We start from the raw sequence: 12,553 nt of genomic DNA on the forward strand, positions 1-12,553 counted from the left end.
AAAGGACGAGCCATGACGAACGATCCGGCAACCGTGTTTACCGGCCCTAAGCGTTAAATTAACCGAAAACCATCAGCGACCGCAGGGAATTTCGCGTCCGTCGAGTGGCTACCCTTCTCTATCGAGTTCCTTCGGCGAGGAAAATTTCCTCCGCTCGGCGTATCTCGGAGGAAAGCAGCGCGGAAACGATCGGCGAAAGAAGAGAATCGAGGAGAAAACAAGCTACGAAAACGGAGGACGTTCCGTTCGAACGGAAACACCGAGAACGCGTTTTCCCGCGATTCCGTTGCAAAACGTGGCCAAGAGACGGTTGTTCCTGAAAACGGCGAAGCGAAGGAAAAGCACGCGATCCGGAAGCTAGCACCGCCTATTGGAAAATCTAGCTATTATACGAGCCGTCTTCCTGCAGAAACGGCGTCGGCTGACCCCTCGGGGGCTAAGGCCGAGCTTTATTTTGCCTCTCGGGGAAGCCATCCAGGGGAAGACGGTATTTTTATTCAAATTTCGTTCGATCCGTCCTCGAAGTTTCGCGTACCCGCTCCGCTCGGGATCGTATTATGCGTCTCCTCGAATAAAATCGTGGCTGCTCTAATGCCGAGACTTTGTAAATTTATTCTATTTACCGAACGCCGATCGCCGACTCTATAAATTTCTCTTCCTACCCGGCGTCGAGGTTGGCCCTTCTTTCGAGACGCGTACCTTCCCTTAGCAGCATTGCCAACGAAGCTACGTGTTTACCGCGAGCAACGGTACACGCGTACTTACGCGGCGTAGTCGCGCGCGAGAAATCGGGGAAAAGGTGAATAAAACGGTTATGCCATTGCCGATAGCTTTCAAGGGGGTCGAGCGTACTCGTAAAGGAGAAGAGGTAGAACCGAGGATCGCACAAAGGACGAGGATCTTCCCGACGGTGGAACGAGAGGTGGCGAACGATCGCGATTTACGGCAAGGGCTCGCAACGACTCTTCGATTTCTATACGCGAACGGGCGTCAATGGACGGAGAATACAGGTAGCGCGTTCTCCGGTTCGCGAATAGACTGCACCCGCGGCGGTCGCGTAAGCGATAAGAGTTCCAGGTGTCGGTGCCAATGTCAGCGCTGAGTTATCGTCTCGTTGTTTGCCGCGGAGTCGAGCCACGTTTCGCCAAAGGCGCTCGAGGACGAGGACGAGGAGAGCTGAACGAACGAACGAACGAACGAACGAAAGAACGAAAGAACGAACAAACGAGGCCGGAACGAAAGCCAAGACCACAAAGACGAGTCGAGGCTTTGAAAGGAAGGAGCTCCGAACCGGAGAACCCGAGTAATTTTATTCCCCGAAGAAGAACTCGCCACCGTCGTCCTGCTCGACGAGATTCGAAAATCCTCGAAAGACACCACCCACCGTAGCCTACTCGCCCCCGATATCGATACACCGTTCGTTTCTCGATCTCCCCGTTGTATTTCTCAACGAACGCGTAACAAACGGTTCTCGTTTTCTCTTTCGTTCGTTTTTCGTTTCATTTCCATCGTATCTTTGTCCCGTTGAGCGTTGGGAGCTCGATCGATCGATTCGTCCATCGATCTTGCCGTTGCGACGGGAACGATGGGTAGTTTTCCGAAAGGAATCGTCGCAGGAAATAATTAACGGAAACGACGCCGATAACTCGATAAAGTTGTCCACGAGTACGCCAGGATGGAAGAATGCACCGGAAACGGTAGAAGGAAGTAGAAAGAAACGCCGGTAAGAATAGAACGAGCCGCGAGCATTCGCTGCGACAGTAGTTGCAGTAGGAGAAGAGTTGCTAATGATTCGCTAACGAGATACGTGCTCGGTCTGTTTCGTACGGAAACGAAAGAAAAACCGGCTGCCTTAGGAATAAGAGAGAAGGTCTCTCCCTCTCGAGACTCTCGTACCAACCCCCTCTCCGACCTTGCCGCCGCCGAGGAGCTTCGTCTCCGTCTTTCTCACGGTTTCTCGTCCCCTTCGACCCTTTACCGCCCGTTCTCTTCTTATTTTCATCACACTCGCAGAGACTCGAAGCGCCCGCCGCTGTATCGTCGCATCTTAAATACAGTCGTTTCGTCCGTTTCTCGTACATTCGCAGCGCAGTTCGTCCTTCCCGCGAACCATCTCGCCTCGACTGGGTGTCCCGCGAGAAGGAAAAGTCGAAACGTTCCCAATTTTCCTCTTCCCGTCTACGCGTTACTCTCGTTTTATCGTTTCGTATCGCGTACTTTGGACGGACCGGCGACTTCGACGACGACAACGACGACGACGACGATGACTCGGAAACTCGAGACCGAACGAGACTCGAACCGTGTCGAATCGAGTCGATGTAAAAGGGAGATACAGCAACGAGCAGCGGAACCCCAGCCTTTGCGTACGCCACTTTTCCCTGGATGCATCATCGACTTTTCTCCCGATCTGGACTAGTTTTATTTCCGACCGCTTTACCTCCGAACTCTTATTTACGTGTCGCCGGAAAAGCATTCTCGTGTCTCGACATCGGCGAGACCCTCGCTGACTCCGCGCCTACACAGATATTCCGATGCCTCGAGTCCCTTCTGGTCCCGCGTTTCCATTAAAACCTTGCCAACCGGGAACCTTCGCGAATTTATCGAGCCGATCTTTGCCCGCGAATATTTACGAGTCGATCGTCCAACCGTGAAACGTGCCACCAACTCGCGCGAGCCGGTATCTTTCCGCTCGAGGAGACACATTCGCGGTACGCGTACGTAAAAATTATGCACGATCGCGATCGTGGAAACTCGCCCGAAAAAAGATCGTTTCGTTCGCGGACAACGATCGTACAGCTCGAAGACTCGGAGAAGGAACGCTCCTCTCATGAAGCGTTCTCGTACGGGTTTCGAATTTCTTCGTTTTCTATCGGTTCGAATCCCTCGTTTCGACGTTTTTTTCTTGTAATTCGCGAGATCCGGGCGACGATATCGTTCACCGAGATATCGAGGATTAAATGTGCGAATAATGAAAAAACTTTAGAGCGGTGCCCGGGAAAAGTTTCGCGAAATCGACTGGTCGGGCGACGGGTTAAACGGTCTCGGATGATGCTCGATGGCTACGGTTGTCCGCGCTCGGACCGCTCCCTCGGGAATTTTTTTCCCCCTCGATCGAACTATAACTCGCGATCGAAAGACGGAAGAAACCGTGTGCTCGAAGTTGAGCTCGGTCGAGAATTTTCGCGAATTTTCTCGCGGAATCACCGCTCGGCTCGTAATTTTTGTCCAGGAAATCCCACGGCGGTGCCCGAGGAAATCGATGCAAATCGGTTGGCGCGCGTACCCCTCGCGGTATACGTACACCGTCTGATCCGTTGAGTTATTTCGCCGCAAGATATCGAGTCGTTGCATCCGTGTAAACGTAACCGGTGCTCGTTTCCATGTACCGAGAGCGTCGCGCACGGTACGCGCATTTGAATAAATAGATACGCGGAGTCGCGATAGGGGAGACTCGCGGGAACGAAACGCCGCGGGTGATCTTTTCTTTTATCGAGTACTCGCGTTCGAGCGAGGAAAACTCGACCGCGGTGAGATTCGGTAAGAGAAACCTAACGAAAGGATCGAACCGCGAATCGGGCGGGTGCTTCGTCGGGGACGGTCGGGGACAACATTCGTAGCTTTTAAATTTCGTTCCCGTCGGGTAAATGACGGACGTCGACCGGGATGACCGATAGGCGGCCATTAATATTTTTGCGAACGTCGTTCCGCGGACACTCGCGATTCGTATTCATCTGTCACTGGACGCGTCGGGGGTAAAAGTGATTTCCTGTCGGTGATACGTCTCGACCGCGACATTACGCAATCTCTGCCGCGTTCCGCGTTCCGCGCTCCAATTTCGAAACGATCGATGAGTCGCCAATTAGCAAAATAAATCCCCTTTGTTCCGATCCGGTTGCTTGTTCGAGTCGTCGCGTCGAAAATTCCATAAATTATTCCGAGCAATCGTGTTCGCCGCGCACCGCGCACCGGACCGCCTTGCGCGCTCGTAATAACGAGCTCGGTCTCGCTCTCGCTCCCTATGACGAATTCATTCTCTCGTCAAACATTCGAAGCAAACCGTCCCCCCGCTCGACTGGGCGCAAACCCGCGTAGTTCTTGTATTTACGAATCGAGCGGAAACGATTAACAATTAAAAGACGAATTCGTCGGGTCGGTGGCGCCGTTAAAACGCGCTCCGGTTTATTAGATTCATTTATTCCGGTATTCTTTCCTTCTACTTTGAAGGACGCGACAAAAGAAGAACCGGCGACGGCAGTCTACCGAGAGTTTCCGGTAACGAAGTTTAAAAATGCGTCTCTAAGCCAGAGCTTTTCGCTCCTTCTTCTTCCTGTTTCCGCGGCTTTTAAAGGGTCTAAAATATGGTGGAACTTTTTAAGCCACCGTCGACCACTATGAACGACCATCGCGTTCCGACTTTCACTTCCATTCGTCTTCTCTCGTCCTCGTTTTTCGAGCGAGTGAAAATATTTCCGGAAAACGGCGCTCGGGATTTTCCATCGCCGGACGGCTCGAATTCGAAACGAAGACGTCAAATTTTATCCGCGAAAGAAATTCCACGTACACCGTGGTTGTTCTTCGTTCTCTTTGTATTCCGATGAAAAAAAAAATTGCAGCGTTTGGTGAAAGTTTCCAAGAACCGCGCGGAGCTGCGCGACGGGGGCGGACGCGACCGTTTGAAGTTTGTCGAGAAATACGAGTCGATTTATCGCCCTCCGATATTATTATAGCTTATAAAAGACAGAAAGGAAGATATCTCGATGCGCCGGCTCGTAAAATTTAGTACAAAGGGAAGGTACGGAGCTTCGGAGGAAAAAATACGTGTACCGGTAGCGGCGAACGTTCCAGCGTGTATACGCGAGTGAACGTATCCGAGCGAGAAGTACGCTCACGCATCTACGAGCAAGGATACACAACGTAGCGAAGAGTAATTGAAGGATGTAGGTGGACATCGGTTTTCCGCGGTGGCCGCTCTATGAAATATTCAACGTGCCCGGCCCGCGGGCTACGTAGTTATAGCTTTGTACGTACAAAAATCGACCAACGAAACATCGTTGTTCGCGAGATCGATGCGTTACTTTTATTCCTCGTTCGTCCATCCAGTTTCTGAATCGTTCTAACAACGTTGCTGCGTACCTTGCTAAAAATACGCGGCGACCGTAAAACGGCGAGAGGAGAGAGCTTTTTACGCTCTTTTTCGTTTTCGATGCGCGCGACAAACATTTTGCAAAACAGTTCGAACCGGCTTCCGAGCAATGAAAATACATGTTATTTCGTTGTGTCGCGGAACGACGTCGATCCGAAATTCCAAAAATTCGAGAAACGACCGATTCGGTAGCTTCGAATACCAGGTACAATTTTCACCGACTCTCGTATATTGCGCAATAACCGCGTTTAACGAAAAGAAAACTGGCGACCGCGATGTAAAATACGTGAAAACAATCGGGAAAGGGGGTCTGTGATATCTCTGGTACGTATCGAGCGAGATCCAGCCTCTTCTACGGCTCCGTTGTCCGATCGATCGGCACGAAGAATCGTGCGTTAACCGAGTACCGCAAAATCTTCAATCGAGCCGAAACATTTTCTCTCCTCTGTCCGGGAGGAATAAAACCGAGAGTTCGCAACGGCTCGGACCGAAAGAACCTTCGGCGCGTTGAAATCATCTTAATGAGATTGTCGCGAAGAGCGGCGACGAAAGGAACGCCCGTTAATAAAGGAACAGGAGGGCCGCGAGAGAGCATAACAAAGGCAAGCGCGGAATTACGCCGAATAAGTAAAAGGCTAATGACAACGAGTCGAATTGAAATAACAAACGGGCCCTGGGAATCCGTCTAGAAGCTTTTAAAGAAAGAACGAATCGAAGGAACCGCTTTCGGTAAATCCCTCCCCTACCTCCGCCTGCCTCCGCGATTCCATTGACTTACTAACGTCGGAATATCTTGAAATTGCAAATTCCCGATGCCCCTTTTCGAATCCCAATAAGATACGGCAAAGTCCGCGATTCCGTCGTGTTGTACCTAAGCGAAACGAACCGACTTCTTTAGCGGTTTCCGATGAAATCCACGTTTCCGTGCCGGAAAAATGGGAACGCGAGCTCCGACCCTCGCGAATAACGGAGAAAATAAGATAAAAGAAAACGCGGTTCGTGGAGAGCCGTTTTAAATAATTTAGCGAGTACGTTCGGAATAGCCATTTCGTTGAAAATCGTCGACATTCTTAATACCGTCGCTCGTACGAAACGTAAACGATGTAATTTCGGAAAAGTATTTCCAAACGGTTTATCGCCTCGTCTTCGACTTGAAAATTTCACGCGACGAAACGCAACTCGTACATACTCGAAGCTGACGTAAGACGAAACGTGGCGCGTCTTTAAAAATACTTGGATTTTCAAGTCCACGAGTTACGAACGTTTCGAGACGATTTTACGTTCCTTTCTATCGATTCGTTCTGCTATCGACTCTTTCAAAAATTGTTCAGGAACGCGTATGCACGCAGTTTACGCGATGCACACACGTATCTCGATTACCGTAAAGAGGTTCTTTCGTTCGTATGCACGATCCTGATAAGCAGCGTCGGGATACTGCCGAATAGATCGTAACGTCATCGGCATTCGGGTTACTTCGGCTTGATTCGAGTTTCCAGATGGTAGACTCCTTAGCAACCGACGCAAACATATCGTATACGTAACGTAACCGTGACTTTCTTCGTGTTTTAGAAATGCGGTAAAGAGTTACAAGGAAGGTAAAAATGAATCGAAATACGCGTGATATTAATTTATGTATGATAAATTTTTCCAAAGTTCACACACGTCTACTCGAGCCGAATTCTGTATGTAAAATGGCGTCGCGTCGCGTCGCGTCGCGTCCCGTCGAACGGGAAGCCAAGACGCCGTTGCTAAAGCCCTCCCCACCGCTCCACTTTTACTACTCTCTGCTCGTCACATGATCCGAACGCGGGTGACGTCACGATCTATACGGCAGTATTCCAATACTGCTGGTAGTATAAACAAGTAGCATGCACACGACGTCACGCAAAAAGAGACAAGTAGGGGAATTTGAAGTCGTTTAAACTCATACCAACCAACGCCCTAACACGCGCGTAAGCGCCTAGTAAAAACACGACAGGCGTGGTGATTCTCTCGCATGAAAACTTATCCAAGTGGCAGTCATGAATGCAATCGCGGGTGTTGTTTATTTATCGTTGTTGTTCGCAATGATAGGTAAGTGAAGATTTTTACGATCAACGATCGTTCGCGGGTGCAATGTTGTATGAAATCTAGTAAAAGTTGTTTCTACGAACTTGTACGAACACCATGTTAGAAGTGGGACATGTACACTTGTTGAATTTCTAAATAAAAGAATCCAGTGAATTTCCAATATATCGAAATTATCGATTGCGATCTTTCAAGTTACGTAGCGAGCTGGTAACGAACAAAATGCAAACCACGCTATCGATTTCGCGCGATTTTAGGTTATACCGAATAATCTTGATCATTGGTCGACAATTCCAGTTCGTTCGAATAAATTTTAGATACCGAAGCGATTCGATGTTATCAATGTAGCAGCGACACCGATCCCAAAGGTGAAGATTTATGCGGGGCGTATCAAAAATTTGACAAGGAAAAGAATATTGCCATCGAATGCAGCAGCGAAGAGTCTCATATGCCTGGCACGTTTTGTGTCAAAGTAACGCATCAGAGCCCCCGTGGATTCATATGTAAGTTTCGACTTTTAAAACTTATCGTTTCAATGTTCGCGTCATTTTTCGCTTAACGTTTAATCATCTCCGTTTTGAGAAAGCACGAATCCAAAATCATCGTTTTCGCTTCAATAAGTTTGTTTTGTGGAATCGTTTTCATAGGGAACGGTAGATGGCGGCAGGTGATCCGTCGATGCTCGTCCGTAGCCAGTACCGGAGTCACGGGCGTTTGTAATTGGGGGGTTCACAACAACGGGGTATACTGGGAAGAATGCTCCTGCTCGGAAGATTCTTGTAACGAAGCGACAACATTATCATCGTTCTCGATAACAATTTTATTATTAATTGGTATTTTAACGAGCGTATTAACGATAGTAAATTGTAAGTAAACGTTCAAGGTAAAGTTAAACAATTTTAAAATTAATATCTAAGATAAATGCAAATAGCTGAGCTGCCTACAAAAAGAGCAATGTTTTAAAGTGACCTTAAAAATTAAGTTTTAGTTTAAATATCCGTCCAATCTGTGTTGTCCTTATACAGACAAACTTACAATTTATATTGCTTTACAAGTGTAGTTTATAAACTTTTGTAAATAAATACTTTTTCCACGATAAGTTGTTTTTAAACCTGCTTTAATCTACATTCCACTAATTAATCGTACAAGTTTCGAGTGAAATAAACAGATGCACCTAATGTTCCCCAACATATATTTGAAGAACGAAGTAGGAAGGGCCTCGGAATGATTTACAAGGATTCTAGGTGCCGGAAATTCAACGGTCGCCGGTTAATTATGTCAGGCGAGATTATTAAAGCTTTAGCGGATCCAACACTACGAAATACACAACGGCTCGACTATTTAGGCCCTTTCGCATACACGTGTGTGTGTCTGTGTCCTGTATTATATTACGATCCATACCGACGAACCTTGTTACTTCAGACGTAATTAAGTTATACCGTTAATCGTTGATTCGGTAATTCGCTACTTTATATTACGACAATATACAGCCCAGTTGGGTGTTCAATTTAAAAAAAAAAAAATAGAAACCGAGACAACGAAGTTTATACCTTTGTGAGAAAAGCATAAAATTCTAGTTTATTTGCGACTGAATTAAAATCTAATATGCTTATTTAATTAATAATACTACCATGTACTCATTTACGAAATAACATTAGGATAAAAGATAGTCAGTTCTGATGGTTCATGGTTTTACCGAGCTTAATTTCACAGATAAGAGCAGCTCTTCGTCAGAATTTTAGCCGTTATTACATCAAGGCGCGGGTAATTAACTTACACACGATGGGAGAGTTCTTCGAGCATAGCTTCGTAGGTGTGCTACTAAAATATTCACGTCCCGTGCTATTGTCGTACTTATAATTTCGTGTTTAAACGCCACAAACTTTATCCGAGATGTCGATTGAAATCTGTATCGATAAACATTTCTCATTGTTTAAAAAAATATTACATTGCCAATGTAATTTAACGTTAATAATTGAAAATTTCATTTAAGAAATCGTTAAACGGTACGTCCTATATTTATTCACGAAAACGTATCACCAAGGTGCAGCAAAAATCTATAACCTAAGTACTTACATATGTATATCGCTCGAATTCAATATACTACATACATTACATCATAAGGTTAACGGACGTACATACGGCAGACGACAATTTTTGCTTTCAGCAATATACACCGTGTAAAAACATAATAATTTATCGGAGACCAAAAAAACAATATCCATCGATAGTAAACTTATCTGAATAAGCAAAATTTTCTTGCCATGTGAAGTACAACATTCAATTGTAATATCCTGATTCAAGTACACGTATTTTCATATATTGGGCTGATATGCCCAAATTATATTGTTAATTTTGATCGACGCGGGAAACCTTCCAGTGACTAAACTAAAATTGTTTATATCTTCTAGGTTGGTAAACGATGTGCGCATGCTTTCACTCTTTCCACTGGTTTCGTCATACACGACTGTTCTTTTTCCAGGAAGACATGATCAGTAAAGGTTCGAGAAGAGCGTGACAAAGTGGCATGATAATTTGCAAAGCGCGGGTTACTGGTTATTACATAAAACGAATTAACTTTTACGTATATTTCTGATAAATTCAGATTAACGATGAATGTTGCGGATGGAGTTGGTTATTCACGATCAGAATTATTCGTGCTTGTAGCAAGAGTGTCTTTTGTTGCGGCTGTTGGATTTTTTAGCGTGAAATGGATTATAAATCAATTGGATCCCACGAACAATGCAAAAAAGAAAGCCAAGGAAAAGGTTACAAATTTACTATTCTCCAACTTTAAGAATTTTATTACATAACCTTTACAATCCGTGGAATAAAAGAATAACCTTACTTTTTGCATGCTTTCTTTGAAGAAATATGATATTTAATCTTTGTTTAGGCACGTGAACAATTACGGAAATTGGCCAAAATGGATAATCTGTTATGGTCAGTAGACATGGAACAATTGACAGATTATGAAATGATGATTGCAAATCATATCGTGAATCCTAAAGATATTCGAGTTTCGTGGAAGGATATTGCAGGTCTTGAAAATGTTATTCAAGAACTTAAAGAAACAGTTATATTACCTATACAAAGAAAAGAATTGTTTGAAGACTCTCAATTAACACAGGCACCAAAAGTATATATTTACAATAATGCATTGCTAAGTAATTTCTTATTGTAACTTAAGTTTCATTTGTAGGGAATATTGTTACATGGACCACCAGGTTGTGGTAAAACAATGATTGCCAAAGCAACCGCCAAAGAAACGAGAACCTGCTTTATTAATTTAGATGTAAGCATTTTGACTGATAAATGGTACGGAGAAAGTCAAAAATTGACTGCAGCTGTTTTCTCGCTCGCTGTAAAACTTCAACCGTGCATCATCTTTATTGATGAAATAGGTCAGTTATAAAGAAATTAAGAATATAGGCTCCTTTGACAATTCGTCTTTGCGAGCATTTAACAATATTCTTTATTCTCTTTCACAGATTCGTTCTTGAGAGCACGAAATTCCCAAGATCACGAAGCAACTGCAATGATGAAAGCACAATTTATGTCTCTTTGGGATGGATTGATCACGGATCCGTCTTGCACAGTAATAATAATGGGGGCTACTAATAGACCACAAGACTTAGACAGAGCAATTCTTAGGCGTATGCCAGCTACTTTCCACATTGGTTTACCAGTAAATGATACTTACACAGAAATATATTACTTCACTAATCTTGCATGTAACATATTCACGCATGTAACACATTGAATCATCGTTATGTGTGCAGAACTTGCACTAATTGTACACTTGTTTTAGAATGAGTTACAACGAATGCAAGTTTTGGATTTGATATTGGAGAACGAGCCAACAGATGAAGATGTGGATACTTTAAAATTGGCAAAAATGTTGGAAGGTTTTTCTGGCTCAGATTTACAAGAACTTTGTAGAAATGCATCTGTTTATCGCGTTCGAGACTATTTACGCACTCATGAACGGTTAATATTCAATTCTAATACTTTACGAATACAAAGCTCTCTACAAAAATTTGTTTATAATCAAACCCTTTTATTACAGAGATACAAATATTCGTACCAACAATGAAACTTATTATGATGCTGTACGGCCTATTACGATGTTAGACCTTTATACATCTTTCAAAAAGATGAAAACATCTAAATTACATACGGGTACTTTGGTTTCAGCTAAATTAGATTTAGATTAATAAACAAATTATAGTATTTATCAATTAACATTAAATTTTTACACTTTTTAAAGAAAAATTAAAAATATATAATTTTATAACATTTCTTGTTCCCAGTGTATTTAAAATTTTGTTTTGTTGATTCGTAAAGACATTAAATTTCTTGAATAGTACACAATCGATGCGAAATTACCAGTTTTGAACCAAATATTGCACATGGTAAATATATGTATAATATAAAATTCTAGCATATATTAATTAAAGAGAAGAAAATTTTCTAACATAGGACAACATTCAGCTATAAAGTTAATGTTATTTATAATGTTATAAAAGGATATAGAAGAACGGCTATTCTTTAAAAGAATTATCTACTTTAATAGATTTGATTAAAATTACCTTTCTGTACGTCCAAACGTGTTTGTTATGAATGTATGTATGCAGAAAACTTCCGATTATCTGATGACATTTTTGTTGACATGAAAACTATAGATCACAAGAAAAATTATTGATATATTTCGTAATTATTTACTTTCTTGCGTAACTTTGCGGAAAATGAAGAAAAAGATCATCAAAGTTATACTATACTTAATATTATAAATATATTTAATATTAATTTCTTTTTTTGTATATACATAACAACCTGTAAAACTTGTCAGTGAATAATCGGGAGTTTGTTGTAAATATTTTTAAATAATGAATCGCAAAAGATTATCAATTTATCTTGGTTATTGTTGTGTAAATTTCATCGTGCCATTGTTACATTTATATATACATATATATAAAACGGTAAAAAATATCATCGGTCAAAAGGTACAAAATAGGAAGAGTAGAGACTTGTGGAGTACTTTGTACTTTTAGAAATTTTATTCTGGTATGTATGTACTTAGATTTAAAACAAGATATAAATACTATTGAACTGCATAAAATAACTAATATTAATTGTTTCGTATATCACTTCCACAGAAATTTATTATGAAATTACTTAATTTATTAAATTAAATTTATGTATTATTTAATCGATTAAAGTAACAATTGTGTAAATAATTTGAATAACCTTAAACATTTAGGATTAGAATGAAGATTATGTATTGTTAAATTTTATCGAACGACAAAACTTATTGAACAACCTATTAATTCATAAAATTCA

The 12,553-nt window shown here is 42.8% G+C and overlaps 2 protein-coding genes across 2 annotated transcripts; both read left to right on the forward strand.

The window, feature by feature from the left end:
- The first annotated feature begins 6,998 nt into the window (after positions 1 to 6,998).
- LOC143143174 (UPAR/Ly6 domain-containing protein crok) lies at positions 6,999 to 8,303 on the forward strand. Its single transcript, XM_076304158.1, has 3 exons — positions 6,999 to 7,216; positions 7,528 to 7,713; positions 7,858 to 8,303. Exons 1-3 carry the CDS (start codon positions 7,165 to 7,167, stop codon positions 8,082 to 8,084), a joined length of 465 nt encoding a protein of 154 aa, XP_076160273.1. The 5' UTR covers positions 6,999 to 7,164; the 3' UTR covers positions 8,085 to 8,303.
- A 1,387-nt stretch (positions 8,304 to 9,690) lies between these two features.
- LOC143155147 (outer mitochondrial transmembrane helix translocase) lies at positions 9,691 to 12,452 on the forward strand. The gene is made up of 6 exons (XM_076327556.1): positions 9,691 to 9,978; positions 10,107 to 10,349; positions 10,413 to 10,614; positions 10,702 to 10,898; positions 11,022 to 11,200; positions 11,280 to 12,452. Exons 1-6 carry the CDS (start codon positions 9,823 to 9,825, stop codon positions 11,425 to 11,427), a joined length of 1,125 nt encoding a protein of 374 aa, XP_076183671.1. The 5' UTR covers positions 9,691 to 9,822; the 3' UTR covers positions 11,428 to 12,452.
- The last annotated feature ends 101 nt before the right edge of the window (positions 12,453 to 12,553 follow it).

This window comes from Ptiloglossa arizonensis, chromosome 2 (assembly GCF_051014685.1).
Source record: "Ptiloglossa arizonensis isolate GNS036 chromosome 2, iyPtiAriz1_principal, whole genome shotgun sequence".
Classification (NCBI taxonomy): domain Eukaryota; kingdom Metazoa; phylum Arthropoda; class Insecta; order Hymenoptera; family Colletidae; genus Ptiloglossa; species Ptiloglossa arizonensis.

What these genes read in the sequence shown, in the direction of transcription:
- LOC143143174 (XM_076304158.1), top strand. Translation starts at nt 7,165, where the DNA reads ATGAATGCAATCGCGGGTGTTGTTTATTTATCGTTGTTGTTCGCAATG. An exon ending in GTTGTTGTTCGCAATGATAG is followed by an intron (nt 7,217 to 7,527) that starts GTAAGTGAAGAT and finishes AATAAATTTTAG; the next exon opens with ATACCGAAGCGATTCGATGT. An exon ending in GAGCCCCCGTGGATTCATAT is followed by an intron (nt 7,714 to 7,857) that starts GTAAGTTTCGAC and finishes TCGTTTTCATAG; the next exon opens with GGAACGGTAGATGGCGGCAG.
- LOC143155147 (XM_076327556.1), top strand. Translation starts at nt 9,823, where the DNA reads ATGAATGTTGCGGATGGAGTTGGTTATTCACGATCAGAATTATTCGTG. An exon ending in AAAAGAAAGCCAAGGAAAAG is followed by an intron (nt 9,979 to 10,106) that starts GTTACAAATTTA and finishes ATCTTTGTTTAG; the next exon opens with GCACGTGAACAATTACGGAA. An exon ending in CATCTTTATTGATGAAATAG is followed by an intron (nt 10,615 to 10,701) that starts GTCAGTTATAAA and finishes TCTCTTTCACAG; the next exon opens with ATTCGTTCTTGAGAGCACGA.